General features: G+C 41.0%; 1 protein-coding gene across 1 annotated transcript; it reads left to right on the plus strand.

Moving 5' to 3' along the window:
- Positions 1–870: 870 nt before the first annotated feature.
- LOC109567629 (dihydrodiol dehydrogenase 3-like) lies at positions 871–19,257 on the plus strand. Its single transcript, XM_019972660.2, is given in 9 exon segments — positions 871–2,377; positions 4,854–5,009; positions 5,312–5,428; positions 6,958–7,035; positions 7,449–7,571; positions 8,384–8,493; positions 15,729–15,894; positions 18,820–18,906; positions 19,216–19,257. Coding segments are annotated over 9 exon segments (975 nt in total). The 5' UTR covers positions 871–2,281.
- The last annotated feature ends 3,385 nt before the right edge of the window (positions 19,258–22,642 follow it).

Raw genomic sequence — 22,642 nt, forward strand, 5'->3', positions numbered from 1 at the left:
TGTGTGGACCTATCCCTGTGCAATCTGTGTGCCCAGAGGCTTTGGGGCAGAGCTGCAGCTGAGGAGGGCAAAGCCACCCCTTCCCAGGGCATGCTGGAAACTGTCACCTCGGAGGGGCAGGCTAGAGCCAGAGGCTCTCCTGTGCTCAGTGGCTGTCCCCACACTACTGGGCCAGGTGAGTCCCAAGATGCTGGAGCAGAACTCTGAGAGTTGGGTCCAGATTGGTTCCTCCTTGTAAGTGCGCACCCCCCCCCCCCCCATCCTCCACACTGGCACCTTTGCCCCAGAGGGTGGCAGAGCTGGAGGAAGGTGTGCAGGAGCAGCCCCTGGTGTGGGCAGCTGTGCATGTGGTGCAGCACTGGCACACCGTCAGAGCCCCAGACCCTGCTCCTAGGGCCTCTCTCTGAGGCCGCCCTGCCCCGTCCAGATGTGTGTGTGTTCCTATGTGTGTGCATTCAGATGGATCCTTGAAACAGGCAAATGCTCACTCTTGGTAGAGTTGTTCCTTGTCATGACTTTTACTAGTTGGCTCGTCATGCTCCTAGTCCTGGGATCAGCCCAACAGGAAAGCTCAGGGTGGCTCATTTCACTTTTGAGTCAACAGCTTATCTGGTCGAGACTGGCTATCTGATTCTGGTGAATTTATGACTGTTTTTGAATGCACTATGTCCCCCAAAGCCACACCCCCATTCTATTCAGGGCCTTTTAATACATGGTCTAGTCTATGTCTCCACCCTTATTCCTTTGTCCTTGGCTCCATATGTATGTATATATACATATATATATATATACACACACACACACACACACACAAACATATATATATATATATATATTTCCCCTGCAGCTGCAATAGGCATTCCAGGAACTCTTCAGTTCAAGCTTAGAATTAAGTGGAACAGATACCAGTCTCCAGGCAGCCCCCAAGTTGGTTGGAACCTCGCACATAAGGTTTCCTCTGATCACTCTGGTTTGAGGGAGGCAACTGGGAGCTGATCAAGACTGCAGTGCTCCAGGCAGGAGGAGGGTACAGGCAAGTAATACATGATGAAATTTCCTTCTACTCTGTTCTGGATTTTTCCTAATTGCCTGTTCACTTTGTTGCTGTCAGTCTTTGTTTGACTGTTTTCCAGAACTTCTACGAGGTTTTAAAATTAATTTCTCTTTCTTTTCTTGTCTTTCCATGGGAGAATTCAGTCCTCCCATCTCACCAGTTTGCTGACATCACTGAACATGTTAAATTTTATTTATCTTCACTACATTTTTGTGTATCAGTGCATCACAACTTCTGTTTTCTTTCCAAATTTGTGGTATTTTAATTTGTTTATAGTTTTTCCTTTTATGAATAATGTGGAACAGTAAATTATGTAAAATGTGTACCAGTTATATTATGAGACTACTCTTTTTAAAAAAGTTAATTTACTTATTTTAATTGGAGGTTAATTACTTTACAATATTGTGGTGGCTTGTATGTGTCCCCTTGTCCCGAACTGCTGTTCCACCTCCTTCCCTATCCCATCCCTCTGGGTTGTCCCAGTGCACCAGCTTTGAGTGCCCCATTTCACACATCGAACTTGGACTGGTCATCTATTTCATGTACAGTAACATACATGTTTCAATGCTAATCTACAAGAGTACTCTTAAAGTTACATAACTAAGTACAATGTATAAACACTCAAGAGTCTCTTTGCACAGTTCATATGGTATCCTAAGGCTATTAATAATCTCCAATAAGTATTTTGCCAAATGTCTGGTTTCTGTATACTGTTCTGGATTTCACCAGTCAGGTCTATAAAGCATAATAATTTTCCTGGTGGGAAATATAAAGAGACAAATTTATTTTCATTTGAGGTTTTGATTCTTTATTAAAGGGTAACATTTTAAAAAATGCTATTAAACACTTTCAGATTGTGTGATTTGTGTATGTGTGTCTGTTTGTACTGTAAGATAGCTTTTTCAATTGATGTTTGATTGACATGGTGGTCATAATAGGAAAACAAAAAAGATTGTTGTTGGAAGTTTCTAGTCTAACTAATGGTCAATAATTGCCCACCCAATTTCATCAGTATATAATACTTGAGGTTATGCTAATAAAAAAAAATCAAACAAGTTGACTGTCTTCAAGCCTCTCCTTATTCCACGGACACTACTTTAATCACACTTCTCCTACAATATATCTGCTAATGTTGGACAGTGCAGCTAGGGTGTGAACTTCCTGTTATTTATAACCTGTGAAGGAAGAAGAAAATATCAATCTGCTTACTCAGAGGAGAAACAGGCAATGGATCCCAAAGGCCAGAAGGTGAAGCTTAATGATGGCCACTTCATTCCTGTCCTGGGATTTGGAACCTATGCACCTCCAGAGGTAACAGTAGTGGTTGTGGGTTGAGATATAAAGAGTAAGTGAATGTAATATGAGCAGAAGGGACGTGGGTTGTCAAGCACTGAGTTCCTGGGTGACTCTGGGAGGGTCACGTGGTTCCACCAACCAGGCTAGAACCATGCCCTGTGAAAGGGGAGATAGCATCCTGTCTCCACTCTGCATCAGGGTCTGAGGTTGTGCTCACCTGCAGATTACTCTGGGTTCCCCTCCAGTTTCCATCTCTTTCCCAGCTTGGCAAAAGAGGAGACTTGGCTGTCAAGAAAATTGTCAGCTGCTTTGCTTTGAAGGTGATTGCAACAGTGAGGGTTATCTGTACATTTAATTATTTCTAGAATTCTTTCCTCCTTCCAAAAAGTCATGACACAGAGAAGTATTTGAAGTGGGAGGTCCTATAGATGAGGTGAATGAAAAATAATGGGAATGAATTGTTTTTCTACTGTGGTGTGCCTGCTAGATGGCAGGCAAGAAACATTCAAACTGTGTTTTGCCTCATATTTCTGTTTTTGCTTGGAAACTTATTATTAGGGAAAATATAATCTCATTTGAAGGGAAAAGGTACTCTCTTACAGGCCAGGTTTTGTAATGTTTTCTTGGGCTTCCCTGGGTAGTTCAAATCGTAAAGAATCTGCCTGCAGTGTGGGAGATCTGGATTTGATCCTTGGGTCAGGAAGATCCCCTGGAGAAGGAAATGGCAACCCACTCCAATGTTCTTGCCTGGAGAATCCCATAGACAGAGGAGCCTGATGGGCTATAGTCCATGGGGTCACAAAGAGTTGGACACGATTGAGCGAATTTCACTTTCAATGTTTTTTTTTTTTTTTTTAAATTAAAGTACGGTTTGCAGTGCTCAGGCATAAGATGGGCTGGTAAGTCTCTAGTCTGGAAGGGAGAAAGTTTGCTGTCTATCTTGTCTTTAGGGTAGACATGAAAAGAGATTGGTCCTTAAACCTTGAGTCTCATTATTCTAATTCATAAAATGGAAAAACATATTCAGAGACATTTTGTAGATAGAAGACAGGATTTTTATACTTTGTAGAGCAAAGTGGGGTGAGGGGAATGAAGGGGCCAGGATGTTACTGAAGCTCACTGGCTCATTCCTTGGTGGTGGTGGTGGTTTAGTCGCTCAGTTGTTCTGACTTGTGTGATCCCATGGACTGTAGCCTGCCAGGCTGCTCTGTCCATGGGATTCTCCAGGCAAGAATGGAGACGACACCACCCTAATTTCAGAAAGGGAAGAGGAACTAGAAAGCCTCTTGATGAAGGTCAAAGAGGGAGTGAAGAAGCTGGCATAAAACTCAGCATTAAAAATACTAAGATGATGGCATTCAGTCCCATCACATCATGGCAAATACATGAGGGAAAAATGGAAACAGTGGCACACTTTATTTTCTTGGACTCCAAAATCATTGTGGGTGGTGACTATAGCCAGGAATTTAAAAGATGCTTGCTCCTTGGAAGAAAAGCTATGAGAAGCCTAGACAGTGTATTAAAAAGCAGAGACATTACTTTGATGACAAAGGGCCATATAGTCAAAGCTATGGTTTTCCAGTAGTTATGAACAGATGTGAGAGTTGGATCATAAAGAAGTCTGAGTGCAAAGAATTGATGCTTTTGAACTGTGGTGTTGGAGAGGACTTTTGAGAGTACCTTGGACAGCAAGGAGATAGACAAAACCTGTCAATCCTAAAGGAAATCAACCCTGAGTATTCCTTGGAAGGACTGATGCTGAAGTTGAAGCTCCAATATTTTGGTCACATGATGCAAAGAGCCAACCTATTGGAAAAGACCCTGATTCTGGGAAAGATTGAGGGCAGGAGGAGAAGGAGACAATAGAGGATGAGATGGTTGGATGGCATTATTGACACAATGGACATGAGTTTGAGCAAACTGCAGGAGATAATGAAAAACAGGGAAACCTGGAGTGCTGCAGCCCATGGGGTCAGAAAGAGTTGAACAGGACTGAGCAACCAAACAGAAACAACAACTTATATGAGAACATCACTTTGTACACCTTGATTGCATACAGTTTTTATGTGGTGTATTGTTTGTGGCCTCACTGGTAGACAGAGGTCTTAGAAGCTTTTACTTTGTTTCTTGATGCTTTTACCAGGCACCTTACACCTTTGTTCATTTATCTTCAAACATCTCACTATATAAATAATATCCATGACTACAACTTTATGCTGAATTCTTTGGGTTCTTCCAGAAAATCAATGAACCTGCATGTGGTCTTGAGGTCTCTGATGCCAACAGTCAACCATTGATTGCCTCATGTTGAAGGGTTCCTGTGTTTCCACTTAACCACCGACCAGGAATGTTCAGGGAAATCGTCAAGCATTCATCACCACACATACAGAACTAACCAAAGGCACAAAGAAACGTTTATGTTGGGAAGGTGAAAGCTTGTGTCTAGCAATCTCTTATGTGATATTCAGCTTCTATCTTTGTTGCTTATGTAGGTTGCTAAGAGGGAACTCTGGAATTCACACCATTTGCTATAGAGGTTGGATTCTACCATATTGACTGTGATCATGTGTACCAAAATGAAGAGCAGATAGGCCAGGCCATTCAAAGTAAGGTTGCAGATGGTACTGTGAAGAGAGAAGACATATTCTGCACTTCAAAGGTACTGTGTGCGTTGTGTGTGTGCACATGTGTGCAAGTGATTGTGCCCAGGTGAAAATTATATAATAGGATCATTTTTTCAGTGAAGAGTTGTTTGGTGAACTATGCTTATTGGTATATTCCTAAAGTATTAGCATTTCCTGGTGGTTCAGTGCTTAAGACGTGGTGCTTTACTGTCATAAGCTGGGATTCCATCCTTGGTAGGGGAAGTAATATCCCATAAGCCACATGATATGCCCCCTCCCCCAAAAAAAAATTAACTGAAGTTTTATTATTACAAATTTTATTTTTTAACCTCTGAAGCTTTGGTGCTCATCCTTTTGACCAGAGTTGGTCTGACCAGCCTTGGAAAAGTCACTGAAAAATCTTCAACTGGACTATGTCGATCTCTATATTATGCATTATCCACTGGCTCTGAAGGCTGGAAATTTGTGTGATCACATCAATGTTATATCTTGTGTTAGAATGTTCATCAACTTGCATGGATGGTTGAAGTAAGATTTGCCTAGTAGGTTGAAGGGATGATTACACTAGAGTAGAATCCCCCAAGTAATCATTTGTGATCATCTTTTTTTTTTTTTAATTTTATTTTATTTTTAAACTTTACAATATTGTATTAGTTTTGCCAAATATCGAAATGAATCCGCCACAAGTATACCTGTGTTCCCCATCCTGAACTCTCCTCCCTCCTCTCTCCCCATACCCTCCCTCTGGGTCGTCCCAGTGCACCAGCCCCAAGCATCCAGTATCGTGCATCGAACCTGGACTGGCGACTCGTTTCATACATGATATTATACATGTTTCAATGCCATTCTCCCAAATCTCCCCACCTTCTCCCTCTCCCACAGATTGATCATCTTTTTACTGAGATTCTTTGAATTCCTTACACGCCTCCCAGAAAAAGGAGTTAAATAATCTGAGAGTCTATGCTTGAAAACTTTCAGAAATAGAAATAAGCCAGTTCTGCACCCAGTCCTGGTTATAACTCCTGAGTCTCTGGGAATTTCGTGAACCAAGAGTTTGGTGCAGCTGTGGTGAGCATGACACTGCCTTACATTGAACATGATGAGTCTATCTTGCCTTTCACCCTTTCTAGGTGAGCAGATTTGGTGGTGCTCCCTCTGTGTGGGTCTAAGCCTCATACCTTTACAGGGACTTGGGAGACCTTGCCTACACTCTCTCCTGTCTTCAGATGAGGTCTGTAGCCTGCACTTAGCCTTTAAGAAAGGTTTACTTAGAACAACCGATTTCATGTCACAGAACTCAAGCCATCTGATGCAAAACAGTTTCATGGACTATGTAGATGGCAAGTTCCAGCCACAGACAGAATTGAGGGTTGCAGTACTCTTCAGAAATGTCTCCTTTTTCCTATTCCTTGTCAGGGTACTACTCATGGTTTGCTTTATTTTTACTGAACATTTTCCATTAGTGGCAAATATGGCCTTGGGGCAGCTCAAGGCTCATGGTTATGAATATTTGAGAGCATGGCTGGATCTTCCACATTCCATATCAACCTAAGGAGAAACTTGCTGGTTCATATGCCTTCCCTAGGGCACTTGATGCTCAGAGATAAAAGGAAGTCTGATTATCTAGCCCAGGTCAAGATTGCAATTTTTATTCTAGAAATAAAGCCATGTAACTTATTGTCATTCCCAGCTCACAGTAGCACTTCTAAAGAGGCAAGTGCAAGAAGGGACAAAATTCACAGAAGTCACAGGAAGTCCGTTTTAGAAAGTAGAAAATTTGTACTTATTGCAACATATATTTAGTATAAAAGAGTAGAGTAACCCTCCCTCCTGAAGACATTGCTTACATAGACAAAATCACTTTGCAAATATTAGTATCTAGAAAGTTGTAAATATACCTCATGGAGGTTTAATTCTTGGGAGCTTGGCTAAATATGGAGAAATTACTTTGTGCTATCTCTAAAATGACTGCTTCCATCCCAGCCAGGGGAGGACATTTTGCAAACAGATGAAAATGGAAAACTAGTATTCGACTCAGTGGATTTCTGTCACACATGGGAGGTGAGTATGGGAAGGAGAGAGACCAGAGGAGGAGCCAGGAGAGTGGGGACCTCTTTCATTTCTTTCACCTGTGAGAATGGGCTGTGGACCATCAGACCCAGCAGTTCATAAAGTCTAAGGGCTGTGAGGCTGGGTTGTGGGGAGGAGACCATTGCTGAAATGTTCCAGAGAGGAAAGGAGGAGGAGATGTATGGGACAGTGCAGACAGGAATCTCTTTCCTTCCATGTGATATGTCTTCTCCAGGGTTCAAAGAGGAGATGATAATTCTTTTTGCATAATGTCTTCCCCTCTTTTCTTCTTGATAATCAATGTTAATTCTTGATGGATGACACTTTTTACAGATTTTTTTCCCAGCTTTTATTCTTGTTCTATTGCCCATTCCAAGTGACTGTTCACCACCCCTCCCTTCCAGGCACTGGAGAAGTGTAAGGATGCAGAGCTGACCAAGTCCATTGGGGTGTTCAACTGCAACCACAAGCAGCTGGAGAAGATCTTGAACAAGCCGGGGCTCAAGTACAAGTCCGTCTGCAACCAGGTGAGCAGCTCAGCTCCTCTCCCTCCTGCTCTTCAGAACATCCTTCTTGCCCTGGAGCCAGATGTTTGTCTGTCCTCCCCTCCTGTTCATCCTACATTTGTGGACAGAAGGTTCTAGAGAGTAGAGCCCCTGTCTGGATGGTGTGAATAGAACCCATAATGGTATCTCTGTCTGATAAATTTGGATGGAAAAAGTGCACAGGGCTTCCTGGTAAATTGTGAATAGAACCCAGCAGTAGAGGAAGGAAGCATTTCCCTGAGATGATAGCATGACCAGTTTGGAGGTTGAAAGTGTCCTGGAGCAAGCTTTGTACAGGAAGGAAAACCATGAAAACATGGAATCAGAGGTAAATTAATAAAGCGTTAAATCAGTTGCGATGGGTATTAAGGGTTTGTGTGGGGTTCTGATGGCTGAATCCTAAATCTTGGTGTCGCAGCATTTATAAGTCTTTAGCAGTGAACACAGTTCAGAAAATTGTACTGGACATTATGAAAATCATCCAGGTTAGAGGGTGAAGTTAAAGGCTCATGGTGATGCTAACAGTCTATGAAATATTTATTCATGAATGTCTACTCAAATGTACAGTCCATCTTTTGATTAGTCAATCTGGGACTGGTTCTCCCATCTATGTCCATCATAAATTAACTGTATAAACCCACTTTTCTTTGTTTCTCTGTTGATGTTAATATTTCCAGTTTACATTTAATGTTATAGTTTTTCCTTTATCATTTTTTAAACTTTTTGTCTCCCTCTGTCATATTAGTATTACGTTTCCATAATATCTGACCCTCTTCTCTATTGGTTTTCTACAGGTGGAATGTCACCCATATTTCAATCAGAGGAAACTGTTGGATTTCTGCAAGTCACATGATATTGTTCTTGCTGCCTATAGTGCTCTGGGATCCCAAAGAGTAAAGGGATGGTACTGAAGTATAATGAAAAAAACAGGGAGTTTATGTAAAATTAAATTTTTGATGAGATAGTTTAAATCATACAATACTCAGATAACTCTCATAGGCAGAGAGGAGAGAGCGGAGTAATGGAATGAATTCTCTTTTATCTTCCCATCACTGAGCCAATTTTCCTAGATTGTATTAGCTTGTTGACTCATGAATAACAAATGTCTGCATTAAAATCTATATATGACCCCCAGTTGAGACCAGAGACACAGCTTATGTCATAATTTACCTATTAACTAATGAACACATTAAAAAAATATGTGTTTCATTTCTTTGTGTTGATTTTATATCCTGCAACTTTAATATATTCATTGATTAGCTCTAGTAATTTTCTGGTGGAGTCTTTAGTGTTTTCTATGTAGATGATCATGTCATCTGCAAACAGTGAGAGTTTTACTTCTTCTTTTCCAATTTGGATTCCTTTTATTTCTTTTTCTGCTCTGATTGCTGTGTCCAAAACTTCCAAAACTATGTTGAATAGTAGTGGTGAAAGTGGGCACCCTTGTCATGTTCCTGACTTTAGGGGAAATGCTTTCAATTTTTCACTATTGAGGATAATGTTTGCTGTGGGTTTGTCATATATAGCTTTTATTATGTTGAGGTATGTTCCTTCTATTTCTGCTTTCTGGAGAGTTTTTATCATAAATGGATGTTGAATTTTGTCAAAGGCTTTCTCTGCATCTATTGAAATAATCATATGGCTTTTATTTTTAAATTTGTTAATGTGGTGTATTACATTGATTGATTTGCAGATATTGAAGAATACTTGCATCCCTGGGATAAAGTCCACTTGGTCGTGATGTATGATCTTTTTAATGTGTTGTTGGATTCTGATTGCTAGAATTTTGTTAAGAATTTTTGCACCTATGTTCCTCAGTGATATTGGCCTGTAGTTTTCTTTTTTTGTGGGATCTTTGTCAGGTTTTGGTATTAGGGTGATGGTGGCCTCATAGAATGAGTTTGGAAGTTTACCTTCCTCTCCAATTTTCTGGGAGAGTTTGAGTAGGATAGGTGTTAACTCTTCTCTAAATTTTTGGTAGAATTCAGCTGTGAAGCCGTCTGGACCTGGGCTCTTGTTTGCTGGATTTCTGATTACAGTTTCAGTTTCTGTGCTTGTGATGGGTCTGTTAAGATTTTCTATTTCTTCCTGGTTCAGTTTTGAAAAGTTATATTTTTCCTATGCAATAATAATGAGAAAATAGAAAGAGAAATTAAGGAAACAATTCCATTCACCATTGCAACGAAAAGAATAAAATACTTAGGAATATATCTACCTAAAGAAACAAAAGACCTATACATAGAAAACTATAAAACACTGGTGAAAGAAGTCAAAGAGGACACTAATAGATGGAGAAATATACCATGTTCATGGATCAGAAGAATCAATATAGTGAAAATGAGTATACCGCCCAAAACAATCTATAGATTCAATGCAATCCCTATTAAGCTACCAACAGTATTTTTCAGAGAGTGAGAACAAATAATTTCACAATTTGTATGGAAATACAAAAACCTCGAATAGCCAAAACAATCTTGAAAAAGAAGAATGGAACTGGAAGAATCAACCTGCCTGACTTCAGGCTCTACTACAAAGCTACAGTCATCAAGACAGTATGGTACTGGCACAAAGACAGAAATACAGATCAATGGAACTAAATAGAAAGCCCAGAGATAAATCCACGCACCTATGGACACCTTATCTTTGACAAAGGAGGCAAGCATATACAATGGAAAAAAGACAATCTCTTTATCAAGTGGTGCTGGGAAAACTGGTCAACCACTTGTAAAAGAATGAAACTAGAACACTTTCTAACACCATACACAAAAATAAACTCAAAATGGATTAAAGATCTAAATGTAAGGCCAGAAACTATAAAACTCCTAGAGGAGAACATAGGCAAAACACTCTCTGACATAAATCACAGCAGCATCCTCTATGACCCACCTCCCAGAATATTGGAAATAAAAGCAAAAATAAACAAAAGGGACCTAATTAAACTTAAAAGGTTTTGCACAACAAAGGAAACTATAAGCAAGGTGAAAAGACAGCCTTCAAAATGGGAGAAAATAATAGCAAATGAAGCAACTGACAAATAACTAATCTCAAAAATATACAAGCAACTCCTGCAGCTCAATTCCAGAAAACTAAATGACCCAGTCAAAAAATGGGCCAAAGAACTAAATAGACATTTCTCCAAAGAAGACATACAGATGGCTAACAAACACATGAAAAGATGCTCAACATCACTCATTATCAGAGAAATGCAAATCAAAACCACAATGAGGTACCATTTCATGCCAGTCAAAATGGCTGCTATCCATAGTCTACAAGCAATAAATGCTGGAAAGGGTGTGGGGAAAAGGGAACCCTCTTACACTGTTGATGGGAATGCAAACTAGTACAGCCACTATGGACAACAGTGTGAAGATTCCTTAAAAAAATAGAAATAGAACTGCCATACGACCCAGCAATCCCATTGCTGGGCATACACACTGAGGAAACCAGAACTGAAAGATACGTGTACCCCAATGTCCATCATAGCACTGTTTATAATAGCCAGGACATGGAAGCAACCTAGATGTCCATCAGCAGATGAATGGATAAGAAAGCTATGGTATATATACACAATGAAGTATTACTCAGCCATTAAAAATAATACATTTGAATCAGTACTAATGAGGTGGATGAAACTGGAACCGATTATACAGAGTGAAGTAAGCCAGAAAGAAAAACACCAATACAGTATACTAACACATACATATATGGAATTTAGAAAGATGGTAATGATAACCCTGTATGAGAGACAGCAAAAGAGACACAGATGTATAGAACAGTCTTTTGGACTCTGTGGGAGAGGGTGAGGGTGGGATGATTTGGGAAAACGGCTTTGAAACATGTATAATAACATATGTGAAATGAATTGCCAATCAGGCTCGATGCATGATACAGGATGCTCGGGGCTGGTGCACTGGGATGACCCAGAGGGATGGGATGGGGAGGGAGGTGGGAGGGGCTTTCAGGACGGGGAACACATGTACACCCATGGCGGATTCATCTTGATGTATTGCAAAACCAATACAATACAATACAATATTGTAAAGTAATTAGCCTCCAATTAAAATAAATAAATTTATATTAAAACTAGAATAAAATAAATTAATTAAAAAATAAATTCACAAAGCATCTTAAAAAATATGTGTTTCAAGACTCACTTACCTTGTGTTTAAAGTTGAGATAATAACATATAACTCCAAGTTCTATCATGATAGAAAAGAAATTCAACTTGAACCATTTTTGTAAGCATCTATAGTAGAATAATGATAAAATAAATGTCTCTTATTTTGAGACCTCTCCATTTTTATCAATACCTTAGAAAAAGTGAAATTTACAAACTATTCTGGGTCTTTTCCTTCAGTTTCTCTTTTCATGCCCTTGATTGTAGAAGAAAAAACACCCCCTGAAAATTAAGGAAAAAATCCATGAGTTTGGCAGTCCTGTTCTCAACTCAATAATGCCTCTGAATTACCTGTAGAGCTTTGTAAACACAGAATGGGAAGTGACACAGTTGAGGTTCTGATTCAGTTTGTCTTCAGCTCAGTCATGGAATTTGTATTTCTAACAAGATCTCAGATACTGATGATGTTGGTGCATGGACCACACATTGAGAAGCACTGGTCTAGAGTGAACCTCTTGGTCTGTTTGGGAAGATCAGATCAGATTAGATCATATCAGTCGCTCAGTCGTGTCCGACTCTTTGGGACCCCATGAATCGCAGCACACCAGGCCTCCCTGTCCATCACCAACTCCCGGAGTTCACCCAGACTCATGTCCATCGAGTCAGCGATGCCATCTAGCCATCTCATCCTCTGTCGTCCCCTTCTCCTCTTGCCCCCAATCCCTCCCAGCATCAGAGTCTTTTCCAATGAGTCAACTCTTCACATGAGGTGGCCAAAGTATTGGAGCTTCAACTTTAGCATCATTCCTCCCAAAGAAATCCCAGGGCTGATCTCCTTCAGAATGGACTGGTTGGATCTCCTTGCAGTCCAAGGGACTCTCAAGAGTCTTCTCCAACACGACAGTTCAAAAGCATTAATTCTTTGGCGCTCAGCATTCTTCACAGTCCAACTCTCACATCCATACATGACCACTGGAAAAACCATAGCCTTGACTAGACGAACCTTTGTTAGCCAAGTAATGTCTCTGCTTTTGAATATGTTATCTAAGTTGGTCATAACTTTCCTTCCAAGGAGTAAGCGTCTTTTAATTTCATGGCTGCAGTCACCATCTGTAGTGATTTTGGAGCCCAGAAAAATAAAGTCTGATACTGTTTCCACTGTTTCCCCATCTATTTCCCATGAAGTGATGGGACCAGATGCCATGATCTTAGTTTTCTGAATGTTGAGCTTTAAGCCAACTTTTTCATTCTCCACTTTCACCCTCATCAAGAGGCTTTTCAGTTCCTCTTCACTTTCTGCCATAAGGGTTGTGTCATCTGCATATCTGAGGTTATTGATATTTCTCCCGGCAATCTTGATTCCAGCTTGTGTTTCTTCCAGTCCAGCGTTTCTCATGATGTACTCTGCATATAAGTTAAATAAACAGGGTGACAATATACAACCTTGACGTACTCCCTTTCCTATTTGGTACCCGTCTGTTGTTCCATGTCCAGTTCTAACTGTTGCTTCCTGACCTGCATACATATTTCTCAAGAGGCAGGTCAGATGGTCTGGTATTCCCATCTCTTTCAGAATTTTCCACAGTTCATTGTGATCCACACAGTCAAAGGCTTTGGCATAGTCAATAAAGCAGAAATAGATGTTTTTCTGGAACTCTCTTGCTTTTTCCATGATCCAGCGGATGTTGGCAATTTGATCTCTGGTTCCTCTGCCTTTTCTAAAACCAGCTTGAACGTCAGGAAGTTCACGGTTCACATATTGCTGAAGACTGGCTTGGAGAATTTAAAGCATTACCTCACTAGCATGTGAGATGAGTGCAATTTTGCGGTAGTTTGAGCATTCTTTGGCATTGCCTTTCTTTGGGATTGGAATGAAAACTGACCTTTTCCAGTCCCATGAGTTTTCCAAATTTGCTGGCATATTGAGTGCAGCACTTTCACAGCATCATCTTTCAGGACCTGGAACAGCTCAACTGGAATTCCATCACCTCCACTAGCTTTGTTCGTAGTGATGTTTTCTAAGGCCCACTTGACTTTACATTCCAGGATGTCTGGCTCTAGGTCAGTGATCTCACCATCGTGATTATCTGGGTCATGAAGATCTTTTTTGTACAGTTCTTCTGTGTATTCTTGCCGTCTCTTCTTTATATCTTCTGCTTTTGTTAGGTCCATACCATTTCTGTCCTTTATCGAGCCCATCTTTGCATGAAATGTTCCTTCGATAGCTCTGATTTTCTTGAAGAGATCTCTATTCTTTCCCATTCTGTTGTTTTCCTCTATTTCTTTGCATTGATCGCTGAGGAAGGCTTTCTTATCTCTTCTTGCTATTCTTCGGAATTCTGCATTCAGATGTTTATATCTTTCCTTTTCTCCTTTGCTTTTCGCTTCTCTTCTTTTCACAGCTATTTATAAGGCCTCCCCAGACAGCCATTTTGCTTTTTTGCATTTCTTTTCCATGGGGATGGTCTTGATCCCTGTCTCCTGTACAATGTCATGAACCTCATTCCATAGCTCATCAGGCACTCTATCTATCAGATCTAGGCCCTTAAATCTATTTCTCACTTCCACTGTATAATCATAAAGGATTTGATTTAGGTCATACCTGAATGGTCTAGTGGTTTTCCCTACTTTCTTCAATTTCAGTCTGAATTTGGCAATAAGGAGTTCATGGTCTGAGCCACAGTCAGCTCCTGGTCTTGTTTTTGCTGACTGTATACAGCTTCTCCATCTTTGGCTGCAAAGAATATAATCAATCTGATTTCGGTGTTGACCATCTGGTGATGTCCATGTGTAGAGTCTTCTCTTGTGTTGTTGGAAGAGGGTGTTTGTTATGACCAGTGCATTTTCTTGGCAAAACTCTATTAGTCTTTGCCCTGCTTCATTCCGTATTCCAAGGCCAAATTTGCCTGTTACTCCAGGTGTTTCTTGACTTCCTACTTTTGCATTCCAGTCCCCTATAATGAAAAGGACATCTTTTTTGGGTGTTAGTTCTAAAAGATCTTGTAGGTCTTCATAGAACCGTTCAACTTCAGCTTCTTCAGCATTACTGGTTGGGGCATAGACTTGGATTACTGTGATATTGAATGGTTTGCCTTGGAAACGAACAGAGATCATTCTGTCATTTTTGAGATTGCATCCAAGTATTGCATTTCGGACTCTTTTGTTGACCATGATGGCTACTCCATTTCTTCTGAGGGATTCCTGTCCACAGTAGTAGATATAATGGTCATCTGAGTTAAATTCACCCATTCCAGTCCATTTCAGTTCGCTGATTCCTAGAATGTCTACATTCACTGTTGCCATCTCTTGTTTGACCACTTCCAATTTGCCTTGATTCATGGACCCGACATTCCAGGTTCCTATGCAATATTGCTCTTTACAGCATCGGACCTTGCTTCTATCACCAGTCACATCCACAGCTGGGTATTGTTTTTGTTCTGGCTCCATCCCTTCATTCTTTCTGGAGTTATTTCTCCACTGATCTCCAGTAGCATATTGGGCACCTACTGACCTGGGGAGTTTCTCTTTCAGTATCCTATCATTTTGCCTTTTCATACTGTTCATGGGGTTCTCAAGGCAAGCATACTGAAGTGGTTTGCCATTCCCTTCTTCAGTGAACCACATTCTGTCAGATCTCTCCACCATGACCCACCCATCTTGGGTTGCCCCACGGGCATGGCTTAGTTTCATTGAGTTAGACAAAGCTGTGGTCCTAGTGTGATTAGATTGACTAGTTTTCTGAGTATGGTTTCAGTGTGTCTGCCCTCTGATGCCCTCTTGCAACACCTACCGTCTTACTTGGGTTTCTCTTACCTTGGATGAGGGGTATCTCCTCACTGCCACCCTTCCTGACCTTCAACGTGGGATAGCTCCTCTAGGCCCTCCTGTGCGCGCGCAGCCATGGCATGGGGTTGGTCCTCCCGGCCACTGCCCCTGGCCTCGGGTGTGGGGTTGCTCCTCCCGGCCGCCTACTCACAGAGTACCTGGTCTCAGCTCCTCAGCATTTCTGAATTTCCTTCCAGGGTGAGCCTGAACCACCCTGTTCTCTTGGAGGAACTGGTTCTCTCTGCCATTGCCCCAAAGCATAAGAAAACCCCAGCTCTGGTTGCCCTTCGCTACCTGATACAGCATGGGATTGTGGTTTTGGCCAAGGGTAACAATAAGAAGTGGATCAAGGAGAATATACAGGTGATGAGTGGAACTGTGGGGATAGGGTTCCCAAGGAATATCCTTCACGAGGGTCATTCTTTTTCTGATTCTCAGACTGTCTTTGGGCCAAGGCGAGTTACCTGTTCTTTCCCTGAGCATGAATGCCTTGTGTGTATTCCTGGTGGTTTTCTCTTCCTGCTGTGGCAACAGGAGAGGCATCATGTTTGGAGAGGGTCACAGTTGGACAGATAATGGAGGTTTTAGTTTGAGCATTACGTTTTCAATGTATTCTGTCACTTCACGCAAATGACGTTTTGTTTTCTTTGTTCTCAATTGATGCAATTGAATTATTTGATATTTTTAGAACGTTTAAATCACTCTAACAAAACATCACATATTGAGTGCCTGAGAAAAAAATTAAATTTGTTTCTCACAATTCTGAAGCTGGAGATTTCAGTTCAGGGTGCCCGTGTGGTCAGGTGAGGGTGCTGCTGCAAGTCACAGGCTTCTTTTTGTATTTTAACATGGTGGAGGGGGCAATAGAGCTCTCCCAAATATCTTCTATGAATATGATATTGTGATGCTTTTGAATTGTGGTGTTGGAGAAGACTCTTGAAAGTCCCTTGGACTGCAAGGAGATCTAACCAGTCCATTCTGAAGGAGATCAGCCCTGGGTGTTCTTTGGAAGGAATGATGCTAAAGCTGAAACTCCAGTACTTTGGCCACCTCATGTGAAGAGTTGATTCATTGGAAGAGACTCTGATATTGGGAGGGATTGGGGGCAGGAGGAAAAAGGGAAGAGAGAGGATGAGATGGCTGGATGGCATCACCGACTTGATGGATGTAAGTTTGAGTGAACTCCGGGAGATGGTGATGGACAGGGAGGCCTGGTGTGCTGCGATTCATGGGGTCGCAAAGAGTTGGACACGACTGAGTGACTGAACTGAACTGAAATCTCATTCATGAGGGCTCCACCATCATTACCTAATCGCCTCTCAAAAATTTCACTTCTAACACCATCAACATGTGAATATGAGGGCAGAAATATTATGGCAGTGATCTTTAACCTCCAAAGCATTGTGTTTTTATTTTGCATTTCACTGAATTCTAATAAGGTTTCATTTTCATATATTTAATCTTCATGAGTTTCTGTCTTTGTGAAGTTCTTCAATAGTTTGTCCATTTTTGCTAGGTTGTATTTTGTTTTCAGTGTAGGAGACCATTATTGTACCTTTAGCCATAGCTGTACAGGAAACTCCTCAGTTTCAGGATTTAATTCAGAGATCATTTATGTGTCTCTTGCTTCTGTGGTTTACTATCAGCCTTTACTCAGCTAAGCTGTTGTCCTCTTGGCTGGGTTCTTTTATGAATTTGAGGTTTGGCTCAGAGCAGCTTGGCAGTTCTGCTTTAGCAGGTGGATATGGCTCTTGCCAGATGGGCCTTCATGTTTCTCTGTATAGTTTTTCATGAATATTTGACTTGACTGTGCCAACTAACCTACTCTTCATTTCAGCACAGGGCTATGACCTCAAGTCAGTGATTAGGGAAAAAGTCCTCTTCCTGTCTGGGCTCAGATCTGGCTTACCACTTCTGGGACATATCACTATTCAATGCAGGTTACAGGTCAGGCCAAGTCAAAGGGAAGGGAAATTGTCCCCTGATCAATTGTTTCCATGTTTCCATTTAAATTTGGTTCTGTAATCTAGCTGGAACTGATTATCTAAGATAATATGAAAATGGATACATACATGTTTATGTACATGCTAATGCTAAGTCACTTCAGTCGTGTCCGACTCTGTGCAACCCCATAGACAGCAGCCCACTGGGCTCCCCTGTCCCTGGGATTCTCCAGGCAAGAACACTGGAGTGGGTTGCCATTTCCTTCTCCAATGCATGAAAGTGAAAAGTGAAAGTGAAGTTACTCAGTCGTGCCCGACTCTTAGCGACCCCATGGACTGCAGCCTACCAGGCTCCTCCGTCCATGGGATTTTCCAGGCAAGAGTACTGGAGTGGGTTGCCATTGCCTTCTCTGATGTTTGTGTATATTTAAATGTAAATCTAAGGTTCCATATTTCCTCACAGATTTTCATTGTCAGCCCAGCCACATATCAAGTTTCCATAAATACATTTTTTGGTGTCTCTTTTCTATTTAAATATTCAGTTTTATACACTGTGTTCTTAAAGTAAAAACTCAGTTTTGCTTTTCAGAATGGTAATTTTTTATTTTTTAAGAATGTCCTGACTGCTTTTGATTAGCTCTCTTTTATTTAGAATTTAGTATCACTTTACCAACTTCCAGGAAAGAATATATGCTCAAGTCTTTGGTTCATGTTGCATTGAAACACTAGATCACTTTGGTGAAAATGAATTTCTTTACAAAATTGACCTCGCAATTTCATGATTATGATGTGAATTTTTAATTATTAAGGCGTTCTTTAATGTTTTAACAATTTCATTACTTTCTGCACAAAAGCATTTACATAAATTTTTAGTTAGGTTCAATCATAGATAATGAGCAGTTTGATATCAGATTCCTGAACAGGCTATCATGGGGGAGCTTCCTTCCCACACTGCTTCAGCTGAATGCTGTCACCCTTAGGGTGTGTTGGGGAGAGGCAATCAGTCTAATGTCAGCTCAGGTTCAGTATCGAGTCAGGCGTGTCCAAAGGCAATGTGTTTGGAAAAAGAAGATTTTAGTTTGTTTTCTGTCACAAGTGATTCACTTAGAAAGATAAGGGACTGATGCACTGTAAAGTTTGTGAGGTGGACAGAGAAGGGAAAGGTGTGGGAAGGAGAGGTGAGAACTCAGCAGAGGGTCCCAGGCTTATTCACCTGGAAGCTGAGGACAGACATGGCTTCCCTGTCCCCTCCTTTTATCTCCATCCAGCTGGAAAATCCTCCAGTTCCCAGGGGGGAGGCCAGCTTCTTGAAGGAGAGGTTAATGTGATTCTTCCTTCATTCCAGGTGTTTCACTTTGAGCTGACTCCAGAAGACATGAAAACAATCGATGTCCTCAATAGAAATATAAGATATAATGAGATACTATTGCAAGTGACTTGCAGATATTTCACACATACACTGTTTTCTGTACCAGGCAGGTCAGTAGGGGAGTTATGCTTTTCAAAAGCTTAATTCTGGGAAGACAGTCCTGATTTCCAGTGTAGAAGTAAACCAGGGGCTTCCTGTAGACCTCAGACCAGAGGTTTCCTCCAGGGCTCTATCTCTGACCAACAGAAATGTGACTGGGTCCCAGGAAAGCCCAGGAAAGAGTGGGCATTGTCTAGGCTGGCCAGAGTGGACATTGTGGTGAATTCAGTATTTTGTGCCCCTAATCCTTGGGCTTGCTGCACCTCCTCTCAGGGTGGAGGGACCCAAAAAACACAAAGGGCACGGTACCTGTAGCCCACTATTCCTTCAGGTACCTGTGAACATGTTTCATCTTTAATTCTTTTTGCATCAGGGAAAATGATTATGTTAATAATAACTATGTAATAATGAATCCATCATGCATTACATTTATGCTTTTTTGTTGTTCAGTTGTGAAGTCTCTTTTGCAACTCCGTGGACTGTAGCCTACCAGGCTCTTCTGTCCATGGGATTTCCCAAGCATTTCCCTCTCCAAGGCATCTTCCCAACCCAGGGGTTGAACCCATGTCTCCTGCATGGGCAGTGGGGTCCTTTACCACTGAACAACCTGGGAAGCCCACGGTGATGTTTGCCCACGTACAGTCGTAAAAGGTCATGCTAATGTTTTTCTGGAGGGGATCCAGGCAGGCCAATGTGCATCAGTGCTCAGAAGTCACAAGGGACCTACTTCCACCCCTTTCCCAAAGTGTCTGGTGGGTGTCCTCCCTAATGGGCATTTCTTCTCCAAGACATTACCCATTTATTTCCAATTGATCTCTTCTTTGGTCTCTTTTCCCTATTCCAACTCCCATTTCCTCATCCTTATAATTTCACAAAACTGAATTACAAATAGGTCATTAACTTAACTGACCCTCCAGTGAGTGACTTCTGTGTTGTTAGCAGGACATGCCCAGGTAAGATCGGTCGGGTGTCTGGTTTCATGAGTCAACACTAACCCCACTGTAGCTTCTGTCAATCAGGAGTACATCCCCTTGGAAGCCCCTATCACCTGGACTTTGACTTAGTCACTAACATGTGACTCCAGCTGCCTAATTACTGAAGAAGGAGATCAGGACTGAAGAGACAAAATAGAAATTTGGAAGGGAGTTTTAAGAGGAAAGAATACAAATTATTTGTAAAACGAAGATTTAGTTTCAGTGGAAAATCTCAAAACTCTCCCAATTGTCGCAAAGCTGTATCTTGATTCTAAGAAAAGATATGATACATGGAAAAAACACGAAAAGTTCCTCTTTTGTACTCAATGGCTTTTTTTTTCCTTTTTTTTTTAATTTTAATTTTTTTAATTTAATTTAATTTAATTTTTAAACTTTACATAATTGTATTAGTTTTGCCAAATATCAAAATGAATCCGCCACAGGTATACATGTGTTCCCCATCCTGAACCCTCCTCCCTCCTCCCTCCCCATACCATCCCTCTGGGTCGTCCCAGTGCACTAGCCCCAAGCATTCAGTATCGTGCATCGAACCTGGACTGGCATCTCGTTTCTTACATGATATTTTACATGTTTCAATGTCATTATCCCAAATCTTCCCACCCTCTCCCTCTCCCACAGAGTCCATAAGACTGTTCTATACATCAGTGTCTCCTTTGCTGTCTCGTACACCGGGTTATTGTTACCATCTTTCTAAATTCCATATATATGCGTTAGTATACTGTATTTATGTTTTTCCTTCTGGCTTACTTCACTCTGTATAATAGGCTCCAGTTTCATCCACCTCATTAGAACTGATTCAAATGTATTCTTTTTAATGGCTGAGTAATACTCCATTGTGTATATGTACCACAGCTTTCTTATCCATTCATCTGCTGATGGGCATCTAGGTTGCTTCCATGTCCTGGCTATTATAAACAGTGCTGCAATGAACACTGGGGTACACGTGTCTCTTTCCCTTCTGGTTTCTTCAGTGTGTATGTCCAGCAGTGGGATTGCTGGATCATAAGGCAGTTCTATTTCCAGTTTTTTAAGGAATCTCCACACTGTTGTCCACAGTGGCTGTACTAGTTTTCATTCCCACCAACAGTGTAATAGAGTTCCCTTTTCTCCACACCCTCTCAAGCATTTATTGCTTGTAGACTTATGGATTGCAACCATTCTGACTGGCGTGAAATGGTACCTCATAGTGGTTTTGATTTGCATTTCTCTGATAATGAGTGATGTTGAGCATCTTTTCATGTGTTTGTTAGCCATTTGTATGTCTTCTTTGGAGAAATGTCTATTTAGTTCTTTGGCCTATTTTTTGATTGGGTCATTTATTTTTCTGGAGTTGAGCTGTAGGAGTTGCTTGTATATTTTTGAGATTAGTTGTTTGTCTGTTGCTTCATTTGCTATTATTTTCTCCCATTCTGATGGCTGCCTTTTCACCTTGCTAATAGTTTCCTTTGATGTGCAGAAGCTTTTAAGTTTAATTAGGTCCCATTTGTTTATTTTTGCTTTTATTTCCGATATTCTGGGAGGTGGGTCATAGAGGATCCTGCTGTGATGTATGTCGGAGAGTGTTTTGCCTATGTTCTCCTCTAGGAGTTTTATAGTTTCTGGTCTTACGTTGAGATCTTTAATCCATTTTGAGTTTATTTTTGTGTATGGTGTTAGAAAGTGTTCTAGTTTCATTCTTTTACAAGTGGTTGACCAGTTTTCCCAGCACCACTTGTTAAAGAGATTGTCTTTAATCCATTGTATATTCTTGCCTCCTTTGTCAAAGATAAGGTGTCCATATGTTAGCACTGCTTTTACAGTGTCCCATAGGTTTTGGGTTGTTGTGTTTTCATTTTCGTTCATTTCTATGAATATTTTGATTTCTTTTTTGATTTCTTCTGTGATTTGTTGGTTATTCAGCAACGTGTTGTTCATCCTCCATATGTTGGAATTTTTAATAGTTTTTCTCCTTTAATTGAGATCTAATCTTACTGCATTGTGGTCAGAAAAGATGCTTGCAATGAAGAATTGATGCTTTTTAATTGTGGTGTTGGAGAAGATGCTTGAGAGTCCCCTGAACTGCAAGGAAATCCAGTCAATCCTAAAGGAAATTAGTCCAGAATATTCATTGGAAGGACTGATGCTGAAGCTGAAACTCCAATACTTTGGCCACCTGATGTGAAGAACTGACTCATTTGAAAAGACCCTGATGCTGGGGAAGATTGAATCACCAACTAGATGGACATGAATTTGAGTAAACTCTGGGAGTTGGTGATGGACAGGGAAGCCTGGTGTGTTGCAGTCCATGGGGTTGCAAAGAATCAGACATGACTGAGAGACTGAACTGAACGAAATTGGCTGATGTGGGTGAAGCTTAGTGAGGTACAGAGACAGAAGCTGACGATAAGCCAGAGAGATAGTGGCGCCATAGGGTTTGTGTCACAAGAGGTTTTGAAAGGACTTTACTCTGAAGGAAATGGAGAATGATATTTTGGGTTCTGAGCAGAGTAGTTACAGAAATAAACATGCTTCAATATAATTACTATTGTTCTTATTTTGAGATGAAATAGAGAAAAAAGAGCCCTCTTTTAGGACTCTACAGCAATCTAGGTGAGAGATGCGGCTGGCTTGGACCATAGAAGGAACAGTAAGTGCAGTCAAAGTTGTTAAAATAAGGATACATTTTAAGGGCTGCATCAACTAGATTGTCTAACACATTGGACATA

This window comes from Bos indicus, chromosome 13 (genome assembly GCF_029378745.1).
Source record: "Bos indicus isolate NIAB-ARS_2022 breed Sahiwal x Tharparkar chromosome 13, NIAB-ARS_B.indTharparkar_mat_pri_1.0, whole genome shotgun sequence".
In the NCBI taxonomy this organism is placed as follows: domain Eukaryota; kingdom Metazoa; phylum Chordata; class Mammalia; order Artiodactyla; family Bovidae; genus Bos; species Bos indicus.